The sequence below is a fragment of the Mugil cephalus genome, chromosome 11 (assembly GCF_022458985.1).
Source record: "Mugil cephalus isolate CIBA_MC_2020 chromosome 11, CIBA_Mcephalus_1.1, whole genome shotgun sequence".
Classification (NCBI taxonomy): domain Eukaryota; kingdom Metazoa; phylum Chordata; class Actinopteri; order Mugiliformes; family Mugilidae; genus Mugil; species Mugil cephalus.
Genome location: NC_061780.1, coordinates 23,992,800 through 24,014,769, shown reverse-complemented (window position 1 = coordinate 24,014,769; position 21,970 = coordinate 23,992,800). Strand labels below are relative to the sequence as shown.

Genomic DNA, 21,970 nt, shown 5'->3' with positions numbered 1-21,970 from the left:
AGATACTGGGCATGCAACCACCAATCAGGCATAACATTATGACCACCTTCCTAATATTGTGTAGGTCTCCCTTGTGTCTCCAAAACTGTTGTGACTCATCAGAGAATGGACATGGACGTTCTGAGGGTGTCCTGTGGTAACAGGATGTTGTTAGTGGGGGCGTTTGGGTCTTATGGGTGACGGGGCTTCTGTAGATCATCCCACAGATACATGATTCCTTTCCTGGAAGGTTGGAAGGATCCACTGATTGTTACTTCCATGTGTGTTTGGTCAATGGTTTAGATTATTTCAGCAGTTTTTTAAAAAAAAACTATATATTTTTAAATATTTTTATCTTTTTCCAATTGAAACGCCTCTCTCACATTAACATGTCGACCCCTTAGCGTGCTCGTATCATCATGCCACTTCAAAGCTCCACTGATATACGCAGCCTTCATTAAATCACTCTCGACAAATTTGGTCTCTGTGGTTTGAGCAGCGTGTCTGATACAGTCATAATTTAGATTCCGAAGGGTAAAAATCACACAGAAAAAGTGTGAAGAAGGCAGGAACTTTGAGCTATAGATTATAAACCCAACATGCTAAAATATGCACCATGATAGCGCTCATCAACTATGCCGATTAACTTGCTAATATACGAGGCTTATCACTGAACAGGGACAGAAGGATGAAAGGTTTTCTCATTCATGTCATCTGACCTCCTCCTTTTCTCCATATAGGGCTCACTGCAGACTCTATTGGGCTTCGTCACTTGATCCTGAGGTTCATTTAAGGTACTGGAGGACATAGGAAAGATGATCAAGATGTGATTCGGAAGAGTGATCCGTTCAATGAACCAACTCCTGATTTGAGATGCATCACTCAGCGAATCACCAGCTTTCAACAATTAAAAAAGACGTTGTTTTATGTTTGTAATTTGCTCCTCACTAGAGTCGCGGCGGGTGCCAAAGCCCATCCCAGGCGCCATCGGGCGAGAGGCGGGTCACACTGCAGTCTACTGCAGGGCTAACACAGAAACCTGAACAACCATTCAAACTCCCTCTCACACCTGTGTTCAATTTAGAAGCACCAGTTAACCTGATGAGCATGTCTCAGGAGGGTGGGAGAAAACCTGAGTGACTATATACACTATGGACAAACCCATCGTGATGTCACCCATTGGATTCTGAATCTTGAAAATGAAGCCCAAAGTGGGCGAAGCCTGCAGTTGCCATGTTGGAGCTTTACTCCAACCACACACGTATGTGGCCACTCGATGAACTGCAGTTTTTTGCACTTCTGCATGGGTTTCATCGCTCAGACCTGGAGGTTGCTGCTTGATGCACAAACAGGAAGAACATGCAAACAGGAAGTCCAGACTCGGACTCTGACCTTCTCACTGGGAGGCATCAGTCCTCATTACAGTTTTATTATTTAAAATTCTTTTTTGTGTTTACAATGATTTCTTGGGGGGGAAAAACCCCAAAAAACCCAGAGAATTCTACCTATGTTAAAGTAACACTGAATGCATCATCTTCTTCTGGTGATCTTCTCAGCAGTCTTACCCACTTTCTGCATGGCTGTGGTGACACAGCTATAGAAGTTCCTGAGGATCTCAGGTGACACGTTGAACTTCCTTAGTCAAAAAATAACCTCAAACTAAATGGAAACAGTTTCCACTTGAGTTTTGAATCCACAAACTGTCCTTGGGTCAGTATTTATTGTGCACACGATATCATAGTGTCAAAACTGAGCAAAGGGTGTGTAGGATAATGAGGAGAAAGGGGAAAGGATAAATTCCTACTTTGCATCTTTTTCAGTTGCTAATCAAAAACCCCGTGAGCTGATTATAGGTGATCAGTTAGGCAACGCGCTTGATTTTATTTTTTTATTTTTGTTAAAGAGCTGAATAATAAATACAAAGTGCCCCAGCTTCTCTTTCTGTAATGAGCCAGAGTCCTAAAAACACCAGGGATGAATTACCATCGCGCCCTCGCAGAGGAGCTTGTCAATGGCACAAATGCGTTATCTGCAGCATGTTCAATTATACTCTCAAATCAGAGAGGAGCTTAATCAAGAGCTCCCATCTCATTACGCCCGAGGTCAACGGCTGTCTCTCCGCTGTCGAAGGACAGATTGTTACTCGTCCCAAAAATCTGCAGTTTAGCCCGCGAGTGGCTGATTGAGAGAATGAGAACCGGGCCTGCGTCTAACAGCTGCTCCTGCAGGTGGAGCTGACAAGGTTTGAGTTTTGTTTCCCCCACAATTTGACCAATATTCACGCGCAGCCTGTGACACAAGGCAATCTTAGCAGCTGCCGCGGTAAATTAAACTCCCGCAGAGTACACAAGAGAATACTGACATTATTATATTTTCTGTATCTTCTTCTGAAAGTCTTTTAATTTTCACTTTTATTCCTTGGTTGACTTAATTCTCTCAAAAGGAAAAGGACCGAAACTAAGTGCTCAGTAAGATCACCAGCCTTCTACTTTCTGTCTTTTTCTGATGACTTTAAATCTGGAATGACAAACATATGGCCCGTGGGCCAAAAACCTGCTCAAGAGAGGGAGCAATCTGGCCTGTGCAATGAATTTGCAAAGTGCGAAAACATTCAATATTTCATTAAAAGTAATTTTTCCACTAGGGCCACATGGTTTTAGAAATGTTGCGGACACAACATAACACTGAAGCCCAGAACCAAACTGTAGATGGCAATAATTGACTATAATGCACTTATTCTTCATAAGACATTTCAGGTTGTTCATAAAATGTTCGGTTTCAGAGAGTTATACATTCAATGAAGAGGACTTTATGATCGGCCCCTTCATTGAACATCTCCTGTTCCATGGTTGAGAGATAAAACTGTATCTTATTCATTGAACCCAGGGTTGCTCATTTTGCCCTCGCCACTGTGGAGCTGTAAGAAATTCTCATGTTTCATGTTTTTTCACGTTTTAACCATAAAAATATGAACAATGTGTCTCCACTTCTTTGCATTGGCTAAACTGATGCTATTTTCCCAGAGATACGGGCGACGCCATCTTGAGAGTTTGAACCCAGAGTTTACAGTAGGTCCGTCCGTCAATATATCCATAAACCGAACACACCACCACGCTCTGCTCTACCTCCACTAGTTACAAGGAAATGTTGGGTTATGCACTGCACTTGATTTATTTATTTATTTATTTTTGTTTACAACTCTCAGCTTTACAGAGAGGTTGGCATGGGAACTGGTAGTAGCCAATATGTCACATCCTGTTTCTATAGCATTAAATACCTAAACCATAACTAAAACATAAAAATATCCAAAAGATTGACGCTCGAACATGCATCAACATTATATTAACTACCTAGAATGTCAGAAACCATCCTTGAAAAAAAAAAGTATTTGACGTGTATTTTAGTATTTATTTTGACTCAAGTCTCATCCAAACACAGAGGGGGTGGAGCTTATGACCAATACTGCAGCCAGCCACCAGGGGGAGCTCTACTTGGTTTTTACGGTTTCAATCTTTATAGGAAAAAAAATACTAGTGTATTATTTTCTTTTTCAATTAACATTTTTGATGAATAAGATAAAAGCCATTATTTATAGCATTGCAGTGTTTGTGTTCTGCATCCTAAATGTGTCGTTGCACATTAAAAATATGCTGCAAGTTCAAGTGTTCATGCCAGATAGGCTTCCAAAATATGACGCACCCATTCAGCGAATCACATTCATGTAATGTGGTGCAAGACGTCCTCAGATACTAATGGGCTGACTGGTGGTTCTGCACATTGTTAACTAAGTTAACGTTAACTAAAGAATTTCTTTGCAGAAACCCATGTTCATTCTCTCCTGGGTCACAACTTAAAGGCAGACCTTCACAATATTAGGAAGGTGGTCATAATGTTATGCCTGATCAGTGTATAAACTAAATATCGCAACAACACAAAGAATAATGGTGAAATCCTTTGTTCCTGCTCTGCTTAGAGAAACAAAACCGACCATCTGAATATTTTACAGTGTATGGTAATAATTAGATTTGTATTTGCTGTCTTTTTGCTGACGATTTCCTGTAAAGATTAATGTACTGCTACACGCTGCTCAGTACAGAAACACAATAAGTGCTGACATGTAAGACAGAAGAAATATTTCAGGGATTTGCACTAATTCTAGGTCGGCCATCAAACTAGATCCTTTGTCCTCGGGGAGGATTTGATCCACTCATCTCGCTAGATGTGTGCGCGCGTTCTGGCAAAAGAGTTTCCTTGAGCAGTATCATTATTACCCCTATTAAATGCAGTGTAATATATGAATAACCTTGTTAAGGTGCAGAATAAGCAAGTAAACCGGTGTTATATTACCAATCAGAGCTGGAGCCGTACGGGTTTCCGTTTCCCATCAGATTATAGCGTAGTTAATGTGTCACCTATTAGGTTTACAGTTTGTTTTCAGAAATGTCACATGTCAAATCTTACCAACCAATCAGAAATCTGTGCATTAGAGGCAAGAGCTTATGTTCCCTCGTGAGACTGAGGCTGGAATCACGAGCTGTATAAATCGTATCATAGGAAGCATTTCAGATCGTTTAAGTTGCTCGAAATTGCAAATTAACAATACCCCATTAAACTGTAAGCTAAACAAAAAGTCATTTTTTCCTCCTTCATTGTTCTGAATACTCAGCGACATTCACAATACTCAGCTTTTCATTTGTATCGCCGCACTCGGCGTTATCAGTATTTCATAGCGTTCAGAGTTTTCAGTGTTTGTTGCAGAGTGCAGAATAAATCACTGGCTTTATCTTGGTCAGCTCCTCAGCAGATGGTACGGAGGCCCGATAAACTCTCTTTTTTTTTTTTTATATTATTATTATTTTTAACATCGTGCTCAGAAGCGACGGATGGCACCGTTTCCTCGGCCTCCGTGAACCTCTTATAACGCCACGTTCTGGGAAATAAACTTTAAAACGAGGAGAAAGTAGCGCGGATTCATCAGTTTCATTCAAGCTGTCCGCGCACGCTTTTGCTGGAGAATTTGCTGCCGGCGCATTTCAAGTTCATGCATACGCTGATCAGGCATAAGATTATGACCACCTTCGTAATATTGTGCTGGTCTGAGGATGGACACGGGCCTTCTGAAGGCGTCCTGTGGTGTCTGGAAACAGGATGATGTTTAAAGGGGGGGGTGCTTTGAGGAGGAGGGGCCTCTGTGGATCATCCCTGTCTCCTGGTCGTAATGTTGTGGCTGATCGGTGTGAGTGTCAGCCCATAACAGCAGCTGTTCAGGACAAAACGCCCCAAAAAAAAGACGAACGCGGCTTTAACACTTCACTGAGATTTAGATATAAATCGACATCCAGCTTTTCCATCAGGAATTCTGGAAACTAAAAAACGTCACCCACACACCCGTCGAGAGGCGTTCTGCTCTGTTTCATGTGCTATTATGTCTCTCACAGGCAGAGCGTGCAGAAAACGCAGACCGGCATTAAATCATTATCACAGAAAGCTTACTTCTGTTTGGACTAATGCCGCGCTGCTCAGACGCTGCAATTTAGCAGCGCGTTGCTCTTTGTTTGGTGGACGCGTCCTCATAATCGTCCCTCACTCCTCCGCTCAGCGGGACATGGACCATTTGCAGACATCGTGATGGAAGGTTTGCAAAGATTACAAACATAAATAAGGACACAAAAAATTAGAGAATGAGCTTAAATCTGCAGTAAAAGGTTACGATTTTTAAATTTTTTAATTTTTTAACGTCGAGTGGAAATTATTGTTATCATTCAACATCAACATACAGAGAGCACCATGAAAAACACGGATCCTTCACTGATTAATCTCTCATCATTCATCTGGACGTTTAAGTGCCTCAAAGTGACAACGTGTTCAGTGTTAGACGTCACGGTTATAACTGATGTAAGATAAACGCAGACGTTATGAGAACTATAGTGAGAGGACGTGAGTTTAAAAGAATCAAGAATTTAACATCAGCATTTAAGCAACATAAGTGCTACTTATGCATATAAGTGGATGCATGATGTCCTGTCATCAACGAGTCGTTCTGCCTGTAGCGTTTTGCTTTGGCTTTTCCGTCACAACTGCACATTTTTGTGGAGGAGACGGTTCTGAATACGTTGGTTCAGGTAGAAGGTTATGAGATAAATGAAAGAACCAAATTTAATCTGAGCTTCTTCTCGACCTGCAAATGAGCCTGAACCCATCAAAGTATGCCTCTAACTTTCACCTACAAATCTGTATATTTTGTTTTATTATGCCCAACTTAATGCATTACACCGATCAGCCACAACATTAAAACCACTGACAGCAGAAGTAAATAACATTGACCATATGGTGAGAATTCAGTGTTCTGCTGGGAAACTTTTGGACCGGGCCTTCATTCATGTGGATGTTACTTAGACATGTAGCACCCACCTAGACCAGACCAGACCGGACCGGACCAGACCAGGCACCCCCACCCCATAGCAATGCCACTCCCTGATGATAGCAGGATGCAGCCTGACACAGACACACACACACAAAACCACTTTAGGGACAACTAAAAAAAATACGTAGAACAGCACAAGGTGTTGACCTGGCCTCCAAATTCACTAGATCCCAAACTGATCAAGCATCTGTTGATGATCCACAGAGGCCCCTCCCCTCAGTCCATAGGAAATAGCCCCCAGTAACAACATGCTGTTACCAGAGGCCCACGTCCATTCTCTGACGAGGTATAACTGAGACCCACACAATATTAGGAAGGTGGTCATAATGTTATGCCTGATTGGTGTATCTTAGCCACAAGTAACATAATTAAGCTGATAATGAAAATTAGTAATATAATCTTTCTGAGTTGCGGCATTTTTTTCTTAAATGACTGACTAGAACGGCCACAGGGACAGAATTAAGCTTTGGGTTTAGATACAAAGCTACAAAAACAAATTAGCTTCTGCTTTGTTTACAGATATAAATATCACATATGGAGCGACTCGTACTCGCTGTGGAGCAAACATAGCAAATACACAGTGAAAAAAAAAAACGCCCTCAAGGGATCGTCTTAAAATGGTGATGGTTTAAAAAAAAATAAATCAAAGGCACTTTTAGTTCAAGACACCATATGCAGCAATATGCGCATGTTTAAAACTCCTGGTACAGCAGAAAACCACACCGTGACTGGAGGAAAGAGCAAAGAGTCTCAGAGGAGAGTCAGGCGACAGAAAAACAACAGCTGAGGAAAAGGAAACTGCATTACTGCCCGACGCCTGAAGGAGGACCAGATCAGGACCAGATCAGGACCAGATCAGGACCAGATCAGGACTGGATGAATACAAGCATCAAGAAGAAAGCTGAACAAGCAAAAACTTCAGTCCCAGATGTCTGACCAAACGGAACGCAAAGGAAAATGTTTGACTCAACCTCGAGACGTTCGAGGGTTTGATTTAGTTATGAAATAAAACCTGGAACTGAAGGAGGTCCATCCTGTGTGGAGGAGCTTTGATGCTGATGGAACTGGCAGGTTGGACAGTGTGTCTTTGAATCAGGGTGAAAAACCAGAGCAGCTTTAAGGACGATATGACACTGTCAGTGCATAAACTGAACTTTATTAATGAGTGAATATTCGAGCAAGACACCGAACCCAAGTCAAGTAAAACATCCCTCCTGGAAGAAGAAGTTTAATTTAAAAAAGAAGTTATGAAGAGAAATATGGAATCAACTGACCGGAGACGTAAATGACATTAACCATCTGTGGGATGATCCACAGAGGCCCCTCCCCTCAAAGCGTAGGACCCGCCCACTAACAACAACCTGTTGCCAGACACCACAGGACGCCCTCAGAAGACCCATGTCCATTCTCACAACCGTTTTGGAGGCACAGGTGAGACAATATGAGGAGGATTGGTGCATATGTAAATCAATTATTCACCAAACTGCAAAATGATTTTTAGATTCAATTCCACAGTCGAAAATGCAGCTTCAAGACGTGTTACTGTGCCCATCGTCAGGGCAAAGAGAGTCAACAAAAGTGCTCATATCAGGATGTCGAGGCCACGGAAGATTGGACTTTAAAATCAATGGCATCTCAGTTGGTCCATTACTCAGCGCGTGGCTGCCTAACACATGACTCACTTTGGCCACTTTGTGCCCATCAGCAGAGCGTGGGGCTGGAGGAGCAGGTGCTAATCGCGGGTCCGTCACACCCGGTCCGACCTCCCGCTTCATTCAAGCTCAGCGAGCAGAATTGAGTCTCCGGGGGGCAAGTGAACAATGTGGACATGTCCACGAGTCAGGTCCGACACCAGGAACTCGGCCGCTGAAGCCAACCAGGAGGGATTCCTTAAACTGTGACAAAACATTTGAGAAGCGGGATGCTGTCGTCAAGCGAGGACGAGGATTAGCATCTTTGTTTTTTAGACAAAGGAGTAAACCTTTACAGTCGACTCCACATAAAAACTGTCGTCGACACGCTTCTGAATATCTTCAGGTTTTATTTTCATAGAAGGGGAGAGTCCAGCAGACTGCCTCACCTAACAAAGCCATCCAGTCCCTCAATCAACTATAAAACTCACCTCATTATTTGAAATCGGTGCAGGTAGCAATTTTTTAAATGTATATTTCTATTTTCTTCTTCTTTAAAGCACCACTGCAAAGGTTAACCTGCAGTTTCATTGTAACTAACGTTAGTTGAGGCTTTTCATACTGAATTTGTGTCAGAACAATTAATATTTTTTATGCTCCTTTTGTTAGTTTAAAAAAAGAAAATCATTAATCAGCAGTTATAGCTCCAGCTTGACCCCTCCTCTCCGTTGCCCACGTACCGGCCAACGGTCCTGCAAAGAAACAGCCATCAGCCCAACAGCTAAAAAAATATTTAAACTTGATTTAAAGAGAAAGAAGCGTTTTTTTGTAGCAGATTTGTACCAAATCACTCTTTTTTAATTGAGTTAATTGAGGAGGTTGTACTTACTCTGTGAAGCAGGGCTGTACTTTGAGATGAATGCAAACGTCAGTAGCATGCTCACGATTACAATGTAAATATTTTTAAATCTTTACCACTTGTGGACATAAAGTGTCTCCAATTCCAGCTTATGCAGTACTTTTTTACCTCATTAGTAGCTTTAGAGAGTTTCGCATTCACCCATCCATGCATAGGTGGAAGTGTGCTGCCATGCAGAGTGTCTGCGCGGCCAAAACTAGCAAGAGATCCGAGTAAATGTTGCTAACGGAACAGTGTCCTAGTCTCTGTGTTTGTATCGTGTGTTTGTGTGTCTCTGTCAACGTGATTCAGGTGTTAATGACATTTTAGATTTAGTCTGTCGGTGTCGTTTGCTTTTCTGTCGTAACTGCACATCGTTGTGGAGAAGGCAGCTCTGGATACCTCGTATCAGGAAGAAGGTTATGAGAAACACGAAGACCAACATAAATCTGAGCTTCTTCTTCAGTCTGAACCCACGAAATTATCAAAACGTGCCTCTAGGATCTAACTTTCCCCAATGAATCTGTATTTGTTCCTTTATTAAAACCAGTTTAATTGCGTTTTACAGTGTATGAGCAAACAGCATGTCCAAGTGGCCCTTAAATACACACACTGGATAAACTAAGAATCTGACTATATTGGCCAATGGGTTCATTCTGCAGAGAATCATGAACCTCAACTTGACTCGTGGGTGAATGTTATTTATGATTTAGCCATGCAAGTCATTTTATCATAGTCTTTCCAAACTGTCACCAAGGAGTCGTTCTGTTTATAGTGTCCTTTGCTTTTCTGTCGCAACTGCACATTCTTGTGTACAGGACAGCGCTGGATATGTTCTTTCAGGTAGAACGTTACGAGAAATACGAAGACCGATGTAAATCTGAGCTTCTTATTGACCTGCAAACCAGCCTCATCCCGTCAAATTAGTGAAATGTGCCTGTAGGATCTCGTACCTAACCACCTAAACATCGGTATTTTTGCGATGTAGGAGCAAATGATCTGAGCGACAGAACAGCACAACACAAAGGAAATGCAGGGGAGTCATTCTGCAGGGAATCTTGTAGGTGCTCAGAAGATTTCTGTCCAATTCGCCCATTCATTTCATCCCATCTTTGCAAATGTGTTTGTATGAGTTAAATAGCATAATTAGGCTCGTAATGAAAATGGTGTACATCGCTCTGAGCTGGAGGATTTCTTTGTGAAGCAATAACAGCAGTCTTTGTGTTCACATTATGCATTTGTGCTCTGTCAGTGTGACTCAGGAGTTAATGCTATTCATGATTTAGTCATGTCTGCCCAATCACAACTTCAGTGAGTGCATTAGCTTGATGGGCTAGAAGTCAGTGGAGGATTTAAAAAAAAGAAACATTCTTCTGCAGAATGCATTGAAAATGATCAACTTCCAGCTCGGATGGGAGAAAAAAGGGCTTCATCCAAACAACCAAGTATACTCAAGTACTTTTGTGTGCTGATGTTGGAAACACACAAGGTAACACTACCATACAATGACAACTGTGACAGGGAATGGAAGCTGCCAAGCGGAAAATATAGAACGCCGTTTCAGGCTTTTATTTTCGGGCGCAGCAGCTATTAAAAACAACATATGGCCTGTCAATATGTGTTGATACGAAAACCGTGTTGTCCTGTCATCCTGGATGAGGCTGCCGGCGGCGCCGGCGGTGACACGCCTCCTATCAGGGAGCTGGGTGGAGGGGTTGAGAGCTTTTTCTTCGCCGGGAGAGGCGGCGGAGAGATTAGCCTAAACGGCAGCTCTATTAGAGACTTAACCTGGGCTTTGATCATTTCCTGAGCTCCCCTTCAGATCAGGCTCGGCAACAGACGGCAAATCTGACAGGCTTCTGCCCCGCCGACGACGCCGCCACACCGATCCCCACATCCCCCCTCCACGCACCAACCAACCACCGCCACTGCTCATATCCCTCATAATGTACCCAAGCTTCACTGTGATCAAAGAGCTCTTTTCTGGTGACTGAGGCTCCCATCTGTCTTCCCACAATAGAGAGCGCTGGGAGAGAGAAGCTGACTGTCAGACTGAAGGAAAACACACACACACACACACACTAGTACAGTATCTCGGAGTGCACAGACAAAAAGCATATGTGATGTGTGTTTTCACGCTGACACGTCGTCCTCCCTTCCTCCTTCGCCGTGTAGCTGAACTGCAACATAATGACTCGTGCCAGCTTCTCCCCTGGAGTGTCAGACGTGATCGGTATGAACACACATCTGCGGACGCCGATATGAGCGAACCGCACAAAGCGCACACGCGCGCGCAAGGGCGTATTCATTTTGGAGCTGGTCGGCCAAATTGGAAGCTTTCGCTGGAAAAGACGGTGACCGGAGCCGCTTCTTCTGTGAAGTAATTTGAGCTATTTCAAAAATACAAAATATATATATATATACACAGATACACAACTTCAAAATAACATGGAAACTTAGTTTTTCCCAGAACTATAACCAAGCTCTGTATGATAATGATCAAGATTCTAGTAAATTATTATATTAATATTGCAGTGAAATGCACGTCTGTGGAAATTAAGTTATTATTCAATTATCTATACAAATATGCTAATACATTGTGCTTTTGGTTTCCACTAGCTTTTAAAAAACCACATTGGTCATAGTATGAGATGCAAACTTCTTAGTAGAGATGTCCAGATCAAGTTAATCCTTTAACTAGTGATGTTCGATACCACCGATTTCCTTTCTGATTCGACACGACTGAGTAAAATTCAGTCTGGTATCGGCGAAACCGATCCGATACTTTGTGTAAATGCAACCTAATGTGTATTAAGGACTACTATAAAATGAAAACTTGCATCTTAATTGTGACCCTGTTCTCTCCTCTTCTGTCCTCCTCATCATAAATTCCTTGTATTCTGTGTTGTGGTTTAACCTGATGTGTTTCACAAGGTCTGTTGTGTTGTCACAACTGAATAGTTTAGTTATTTTCCACTATGTTCCTACATTACCTCCAAGGACTGAAGTATCGAAAGTATCAATATTTTGATTCAAAAATCAATTTTAGAGCATAAAGACCTGGTGTTGGAGGTATCGTTTTTTCAGTATCGATCTGCACATCATCACTACTGTTGATATCCAGCATCGGCTAATCTGGTCTTAACTGAACAAAACTGAATACCCTGGAGACTCAGAAAGGCTTTTCTCATCTCCCTTTTATTTACCTACATCATGACTGCCTTAAGTCCAATAAAAAGTGCTGTCAATGCTAATGTATTCTGAAAAGGGTAGTTCACATCTCCAGAAAACCTGTGTTCTCTACTCCAGAATTGTTCTGGTCATCCAGCACCATAAATTCCCTGTATGGAATAGTTTTTGTCTTTGTCATCATCTCAAGGACACTTTCCTCTTCTTGCTCGAGTGCACTCCACGTATTAAGGTTTTTGTTTTTCAAGTATTGAACGATGATCAAGTACTACCACCTCGCCAAACATCCACGCTGCTTTTCCAAACTAACGTATAGTCTAGTCACAGGATTTGGGTTCTTCCTCTTCGACTTTTGGCAACTTTGGAGTCAACCAGGCCGCCATCAAAACAGTGGAGGACGGTGACAATTTGACAGCAAAGTTTGAAGAAACGCTTAAAAACACTATTAAGGACTCCTTTAAATCTACATCATATAGTGCACAAAGAAACATGAAAAACGATCAACCACCAACTTGACACCAGCCAGCATGTTGTATATGTAAAACACTTTAATTCCCTCCCAGGCCTCACATACGCCCTCTCACATCGACCTGTTGGATACATAAATTATGTAAATGGTCAGTAATAGCTGTGGTTCAGTGTTCTTGTGTTTCAAATAATTGGCTCTGTATGGGATAATATATTCCATTAAAAGATCAGTAGGCATCCTTTGAAATGACCAAAAAGCATTTGGTGAATTTTTTTTCTTTTTTTTTTGTGAATTTTATAAAGTGAGGCAGCTTGTGTGTGTGTGTGTGTGTGTGTGTGTCCTATTTTAGAATGCAAACATGCAAAAAATACGACAGATCTCTTTGTCCTGCTCGTAAACATGAATCGTTACTTCATTGTCCTCGTCGTCTATTCATCTTCAGCTCAGTCTCTGCTGAGTCTCCCTCCATCTGTCTGTGTTGCTCTCTCGAGCGCGCACACAACATAAAACGCAAGTTTGTATCTTTGTGAGGACCTCCCATTGTTAAGTAGCATCTAACCCCCGACAATTAGGCTGGTTACCGCAGCGGGGAGGAATTTGTTCTCGTCCTCGAGGTGAGCAAGAACAAGAACAAATTTTGTTTCACGAAAAACTCATCACCCATTGGATTCTGAACCTAAAAAGTGAAAGTGGGCGGAGACTGCCCACACTTGGACACTCCAAATATGGACATGGGGGTGCTGGGGTGGTGCTAAAGCAGGTTGGACCCGTCCACCCAACTCTCCGCTACCTGTTAGCTCAGGCTACCACCTGTCACTCAAAGCTGGAACACCATTAATTATGCACAATTTTAAATGTTTAAACGAATGAGTTGTACCAGGCTATAAACATGTTTAATAAATTAAAATGTTGAGCTTTTGGAGCCTCAAGTGGCCACTTGATGAACTGCAATTCTTTGCACTTCCACATGAGCTTCATCGCTCAGACATGGAGGTTGGAGGTGGCAACTCTACCCAGGAGAGATCAGTGGTCACACTGCGAATATTAGCATCTGTGTCTAGCTCACAAAGAGGGTGCTAGCACTTCTGCTTTTGCACATAAACCACGCCCACTTCCAATTTCTGACCTATCACAGAATAGCATGAAAAAAGAACTCCATTTAACGTGCACCGTCACGCAGTATACGGATCTCTAACCAGGAGAGATTAGTGGTCACGCTGCCAATATTAGCATCTGTGAGTTCACAGGGTGGCAGCTAGCATTTTAGCCTATGCACATAAGCCACGCCCACTTCCAATTTCTGTCGAACACCACGTGAGCAAAAAAACGTTCTTCTCGGTTGATGTGTCGAGTAGAATCTGCGAGAACTCCCAAACAGAGTATCAGCCTCCACCCAAACCCTCACCTAACTCTAACCTTTACCTTTGAATGTTTTACAGGTTTTTATTCCCCAACACGTTGAGGGGCGCACAAGGACAAAATGTAATATTCCATGAAAAACTGGCCTTACACACACACACACACAGACACACACACCTCCAGTTAGGCAGGGAACATGTTTTGCCTCAGGGGTTCTGTCTTGCTACTACCCCATTACAAGGCTAATGAAAGCACTGAGAGGATCAAATCCAATGACGCAGCTTTTCGCACTGCTTAACCCTTTTGGAAACCTATGATCTGTGTGTGTGTGTGTGTGTGTCTGTGTGTGTGTGTGTGTGTGTGTGCACCTCTCGCACAAACACAAAGATCATGATACGCATGAGTAAATACATACAAACAGGGGAAATGGAGTTCATACATATGGGTTTGTTTGAAGGAGCAGAAATCTCTTGTCGTACTTTCTACGCTGTTTATTTGTGCAGATTGTTTCCATGCGATCGTATTTGTGTGCGTGTATTTTTGACTCGTGTACATGCCGCGTTGATTGCTTGAATTATTCATTTCTTTATGAAGTGCTGTGATGACTGGAGCACCTGATCGTGATTGCCTGCTTTCCGCGTAGGAATGTGGGTGACTACTGTAATTTCTGCGAAACTCTCATAAAACTGGTGTTGACATCAACTGATATTAATAACACACGCCTTAGTCAGTGCAGTCTTTTTATTACTGGAAGAAGTTTGATGATGTGAAGCCTATGCACAAGTTCTACATACACTCAGTAAGATTTCTGACATGTTTCTACATTCTCTTATTCTTCGTCTCTTTCTCCTGATTCTTATTTGTCAGTTAGTGTAGTTTTAATTTCTACGTGATGACACGCTGCACGTTTTATGGATTAGTTTTTATAATTATATTCATCAGCCTTATTACCTGAAAACTGTTTCAGTGACAATGTTCTGATAAAGCTACTGAGGAAGTTAGTCAACATCTGATGAAAAAACTGAAGCATTTAGTCAAATTTTTCTATTTTTTTCTCAAGTTGGTGAAAATTGAACACAAGGTTGAAAATTAGACTTGAACACATGATTTTGCCTAAAACCCAAAGAGATGTTGGATGCGAGTTTTGGTGTTCAGCTTTACAAAGGGATGATACTGTATGTATTAGTACAGACTACAGTCAACTAGTCACTGATAGGGGGCACTGGTTCCAACTGGTTCAATTCATCAACATCATTAGCTTTCGTGCTTATCGATTCCCTTTATCGTTTTCTTTTCGTGACAAATCTTTACATCTCAGTCCAGACGGTAGCAGTAATGTACCTAAAAGTTGTTTGTCAAACCGCCATAAAACGAAAGAAGAAGCTTTACGTCAAATCACGTGACGACATGAAGACGCGATGGCAGAGAGAATAAAATGGCGTAGGTACCAGATCTGCTCGGGGAGAATCCAGCGCTTAAACATGATGTTGACGTAGGTGTTAGGGATGGTGACCTCTCGTTTTATAATTGGTTTGACAACAGGAAGAATCATAAGTGGAAAAGAGGTTAGCGGTTTTAGCGGTTAGCAGAGCAAATTAGCGGTTTTGTTTTGTCCTTTTATTCTTTGGATGATTTGATAAAAGCTGTATTATTATTTAATCTTTTTCAGGATAAAACTTATTTGAGTTAAAGCACCTACTATACAAATGAATGGGCCGAATTTGAATTATTTTGTCATTTTATTACTTTTTTATGAGGGGCAGCGCAGCAGCTTGGTGGTTAGCACTGACGTCTCCCAACGAGAAGGTCCAGGGCCGAGTCCACCTCAGGCCCCTCTGGGTGGAGTTTACAGCAGTAGAGGACGATGAGATGTTTTATCTCACAGTCTGAGCCGAATGAAGCCGAATGGAGCCGAACATGTAGAAGTGCCGGATGTTCCCCGAGCAGATCTGGTACCTACAGCGGTCCATAGTGTGGCTTCGCTTCACCAGGAGGGACTGTAACAACGCAGCGTGCAACTTCTGCAGCACTGTAATTTTAAGCGAGGACGGCAACACCGCCAACATGTTGAAGCATTTGTCGACGATGCACGTCGTTAAATACATAGAGATCCATGTGTTCGACAATCTCCTAGTGACGATCCAGTGACCAGTTTCCTATTTGTTGACTGGTGATAAAGAATGGGATCGATGAGCAGAATCGATAATGACATCGGTGTCAATAAAATCTTATCGATGCCCATCCCTCGTCACTGGTCAAGTGACAGTAACAACATGGATGCCTCAGAGAAGACAGTGGTAGCCACAAGTAGCAAATTTAGCAGCAGATTTTCTGACAAATAAAAATCCGTAGCATCTTTATGGAAATGTGCCTTAATGTTGCAAAATGAGATATTTTGAGGAGCTGCATGAGATGACACTTTAATGGTAAAAAAAATAAAAATCCACGTATGTCCTTACCTACTGGCTGGTAGCCCTGCCTCGTAGGACCTCCGAAAGGGTTACGACTGCCAAAGGAGCCTCCGTCAATGGAACCATATGACATCCTGGCTGATGGTTGGTGTTGTGTCAGCTGCAGGAGCTTAGGGAGGAAATAATAACCAGAATCAAACAAGAGAACAAACTCTATGTCTACTTTGCTCTGCCAGTCTAAAAATGACTTCAGAGAGTGCGGCGCCAGGGGTTCGCTTTGATTTCTGCCCCACGCCGACCGGTGCTTTTACTGAGTGTTTACTATGAGGCAAAAAAGAGAAGAAAAAAACTTATGTCTACACAAAAACGGTGCTATGACCTTCCTAGTTAAAGAGACATTCTGAAGTCTTGATCTCCACTGGTTGGACTTCTGACACTTGCTGGGTGTTAGCAAAGTCCTAATTCAGTATGCGGATTAAAAACTAAAGTCGTGGGGCTTATAAATCTGTGCAGAGCTGAGGAGGAACGAGAAAAGTCAGCATCCAACACCGCTGACTGTAATACACTGAGACAGCTATAAACTGCACAAACATGTCCCAACATCCACTGCACCTTGTTTAAACTCCGAAGCCTCTGGAAATGTGAACGTGACACTGGATTTGATCCAAAGCGTACAGTAATTAAAGCTGAACAGAGGCGGGGGAGTCTTGATTTGATCGGACCTGACTGACGATTAGAGATTCGTGATTCATGTGGCCGTGCTTATTGTCACTTCCACAATAAGTTAATAAAAACATACAGAGGGGTTAAACGCTGTTTCTTCTGGTCCCAATGTGCTACACACTGTTTCAGATCGCTGTGTTTCCAGGACACACAGAAGAATCGAAAAGCCATTTCTCTCCTATGGGTTGATCAGTTTGGGATCTGGTGAATTTGTGTGTGTCTGAGTTACGCTGCATCCTGCTGGGGATGGCTGCTGCCATCAAGGAGTGTCATTTCTATGGGGTGGGGGTGCCTGCTTTGGTGTAAGTGGGAAATGGGAAAAGTTTCCCAGCAGACACTGAATTGTCACAAGATGATCAGTGTTATTTCCTGTTAGGGGTTTTAATGTTGTGGCTGATCGGTGTATATAGGCATCGCAAACCTCATTTGCAAACCCATGGACCGAAGCACAAATGCTTTCACAATATTTAACCAAAGACAAAATCAATAATGAAGTGCTGCACTCACTAATTATGGATGGAAAGAAAAAATGCATGTTTTGAATGAAATGCTCATACTGCAGATTAAGCATCAGCATATTTGCGCAATTACTTCTCTTGACCCGTCAGACCCCGTGGACTTTTCATTTCACTACATTTATCTGACATCTGTAAATAATGGTAAATTTTGGGACTAGAGAACAGAACATCAGTTAAAACCATCTCACACACTGGTGCAGTTTAAACATCAAATTATAGAAGGGGCAATAAAGTGATTTATTTTAGAAAACTAGTAAATAATTTAAACATTTCCACCACTAACGTGGCCTTGTCATATCCTAAATGCAACTTAGTGCAAACAGGGTTGATACATATTTATATATATCCTTTTATTCTTCAAACGAAAGCAAAGGTCTGGAGGGAAAAACATAAATAGAAGAGTAAGCGGCTCTGTTCTTCCGTCCTGTTATTTGCGCTGTGGTGTGATGAACATCCCAGCCTCTAGGGGCTGCAGAGGCCTGCATTTGAGTCATTGTTAAACGTTGGAGGCAGAACAGGTCACCGGCAGACTTGATAAACACGTTGGTAATGAGCCTCACCGTGCAACATATGTTTGTATTCCTCCAAAAGCAGCAGAGGAGAGATCGGAGCCGTCGAACACGCAGCCGCTAACGTAACCAGCGAATATTCTGTCAGCCTCTTTAGAATGTTAACCCGTAACCCACTTAAATGAGGAGAGGCGCGGAGGGTGCGGAATACTAATCCGAACGCCGCAGAAAAAGGTCAAATCCCCCGCGCGAACATGTGTTTCACCTGCGGCCAGAGACGCGCAGACGACACTCAAATCAACAAAATCTCCTCTCAGCGCTCCGGCGTGTCTACCAAAGGTCAGGGTGCGATGCCGGTCAAGTTGCCAAGAAGTGGCCTTCTCCGAGCGTGAAAGACGAGCATTCAGACGAGCGGGAGAATGCGATTACGCTCCAGAGTGCGGAGCTGTGCGGCGCCCATTGTTCCGGCGAATCCGGCCTGTAGGACGGACGGACGGACGGGCGGACGGAGCGGCTGGAGATTCAGCATCATGAAGATTCACTGGGCCACGAGGAGGTTTAATCCGATTAATTCTCATTGAGAAGGGAGATTAATTGCTTTTGGCAGCCCACAAACAATCTTCACTCTGCTTGATTTCGAGCCCAGCGACTTCGCCTCGCATCCCCTCTGAAGTGCGGACGCAGGCCGCCTCCACCCGAGAGGAGCGTTCACGTCCACGCCAAGCACGAACTCCTCACTTTTACTTCGAGGTCATTGGAGCGGTGACGAAAAAACAACAAATAACAATAAATAAAACATAAAATATTGCAGTATTACTCATGCACATGATAGCGTCACCCCTGGTGGCGTCATCGGAGCTGCCCCGTCTCCTCCAGCCGCTCGTTTACACTCTGGTTGTAACTCTCTGTCCTCTTAGTGAGAAATATTCTAATCCAGACATGTTTGGATGATCATAAAATCAGGGTGAAACGCAATGCAAACAATGTTCTAACTATATTTCTTCTTTTCTCTCGCACCGACTACCTTCATGTCGTCTTTCACAACATCCAGACACGTCCTCTTTGGCCCTCCTGCACCCCACGTCCACCTCGAACAGCAGAACCTTGTCCGCTGCTTTACTGTAACACATCCGCTACACGCAAAGACTCCACTTCAGCTGTTTCTGAATATAAAATACACTCGCTCTCCGTTACACGAAACTGCAATCTGTCGACACTCTTTGATGACAGCAGCCATCCCCAGCAGGATGCAGCCTGACACACACACACGCACACACATGCACACACACACACACACACACACACACACACACACACACACAAACCGTTTAGGAACAGCTCAATAAAACAGGAAGAACAAGGTACAACAACAAGGCCTGTCCTCCAAATTCACTACATCCCAAACTGATCAAGTATCTGTGGGATGATCCACAGAGGCCGCTCCCCTCAACCCATAGGACCCAAAGCCCCCTCTCCCCCACTGACTAACATCCTGTTACCAGACACCACAGGACACCCTCAGAAGACCCATGTCTATTCTCTGATGAGTCACAGCTGTTTAGGAGGCACAACGGAGACATAGACGAAAATTGGGTAGGTGGTCATAATGTTATGCCTGATCAGTGTTGCTATACTTTCAAAATTTTCAATTCTTCTGTACGTCCTGAAAACAGAGAACTGACAATAAAAGTCTTGAATTTAATTGGAAGTCAAACGTACAGTATGCATACCTCCATATAGGGTGGGTGCTACATGTTTAAGTAACATGAACAGTTTCATATATATTTATACACTGTAGCTCATAAAGTTGGAATAAACTATTTTTTATCTCTTCTCGTGAAAATGATTGTGACAATGTGAACTGCATAAATAGGAATAAAAAGTGCAATGTGTTTGGAAATAGAATTATTCCAACTTTATGTGTTTATATATATATATATATATATATATATATATATATATATATATTATATATATATATATTTATATACATATTTCTGCAGTTAACGATTTCAGGAAAATAATATGTCTTATAACAGCAAATATATGGGTTTTTTAAACCTTCCAGGTGGTGAAGGATTTTTTTTTTTTTCCCAGCACATCAAATGTCACTTTAGAATCGAGGCAGGCAGAGACAAAAAAAAAAAAAAAAAAAGCCCTTACACTGGTAAACAGAGTAGAAGCGAGGCACAGCCGTGTGCACCCCTGTGTGACGCTGCAGGACACAGAAGGATGGCAAATACAGGCCTGGCAGGGCAGAGTGACTGGATCCACAGCTACTCTCCACCCCCACTGGTTTTCATTCAGTCCCCTACTCCTCTCACAGCTGTCATTATCAGCAACACAAGGCTTAGCTTAGCCCGAGCAGGCAACTGAGCAGAAATAAGCTTACGCCCTGGACACAAACGCTGCGTTTATCACAAACAAGCGAGACCAACCTGTGTGTGAGCATGTGTGCGTGGGAGGTTGCGCGGCCGCTGCGGATGTTTGCGGAGGTTGTCGTGTCATTATTTGTAGATGGAAGTGACCGGTGATATTTTCATTTGTCGGTGCTGTTATTTTCTACTGTTTTCCGAGTCTGCGGATCAAGACCGGTCCCGATGATGTGGAAAATCCGCGAAAAACACGCGAACCCTTCGTGAATCTGCAGCCTGCAACGGCCATTCGGCCGCGTTTCAGTCCAAATATTTCTAGCGGGACCGAACAGATGCAGCCGTTGTGCGTTTCCTTTAGGTTGCATCAATTTTAAAGTGTACTTTTCTTAGAAATGTTAAAAAACATTTTCGTGTTTTCGTGTATTCATGGGAGGGAGGTTCCCTCGTTGCTCCACACACATGATGTTTTCATTTATTTTTCATGTCTCCGGTGAAGTTTCGGAGGACGGGGGAAGTCCTCATTCCTTCGCTCCCTTTTGTTGCATTTTGCTTACGTTTCCTTTTCAACTTCAGTCGAGCCCAAAAAAAAAAAAAAAGAATTAAATCTGTGTTTCCCCATTAAAGTTTATTTTTATTTGCCGACTGAATTTACTGACAGAAAGAACTAATACAAAAGAAAGAAAAAAAAAACTTTGATGGAAAAACACCTGCAGGAAACAAGCTGGCATTGACAAATGTGTTTTGCCAGTAAACCTCCGAGTCGGCGTTTCCCAAACGATGGAGGGGCTCCTGAAAGCTGGCGCTGCTATGAGATGCACTGAGGTACAGCACTGACTGAGGAATGCCACGCGCTGCACATGTCCACAGAGTGTTCTCAACCATAAACCATTTACGCTGCCCGTCTCCTAATGAACCACGGTGGCTGTTTGCATTTAAATCACAAAGTCAGAGCTGCTTGGCATCGGCTGCCACTGATCAGTTATTCCAACAAGATGTCAAGATGTCGTGTCATTTCAGCGTCTTCTGTATAAGCTCCGGCGTCGTCCTGCGTCACGTAGAGGAGATTGATTTATAGGCTCAGATCCGGCGATGGGGAAAAAAAAGCCAGACTGTCACATGCTGATGTTCAAAAGTAAGACACTGTGCACAACATGCTGCAGGAAACTGCAGACAGACACTGTATATCTATATGTTTTACATGAATGCCAAAAAAAAAAAAGCTGCTGGATTCATATTTTATTGGGATTATGCTACGGATATAAACAGAGCTTTTGGTGTTTTGGTTTTTCAGCCACAATTACGTTCTACTATTAAAAAAAAAAAGATCGTAGTCATGATTCTGCAGATTCTGTACGATTCTACAGTTTTAACAAAAATGAAGTTAATTTAATCATAAGGTCTATGTAGTAGAGTCCTTAGATGAGTTGTAGGCATGTCAGCGTAAATACAAAGTGCACAGATGTTGATCTGCTACTGTTACATGTG

At 42.7% G+C, this 21,970-nt stretch overlaps 1 protein-coding gene across 1 annotated transcript in view; it reads right to left on the bottom strand.

The window, feature by feature from the left end:
- tsnare1 (T-SNARE Domain Containing 1) overlaps positions 1-21,970 on the bottom strand; it is a 147,640-nt gene that overhangs the window by 101,697 nt on the left and 23,973 nt on the right. The window contains exon 2 of the mRNA XM_047597643.1: positions 16,409-16,529. Coding sequence (XP_047453599.1) covers positions 16,409-16,493 — 85 coding nt within the window. The 5' untranslated portion in view covers positions 16,494-16,529. The remainder of the gene's footprint in view (positions 1-16,408; positions 16,530-21,970) is intronic.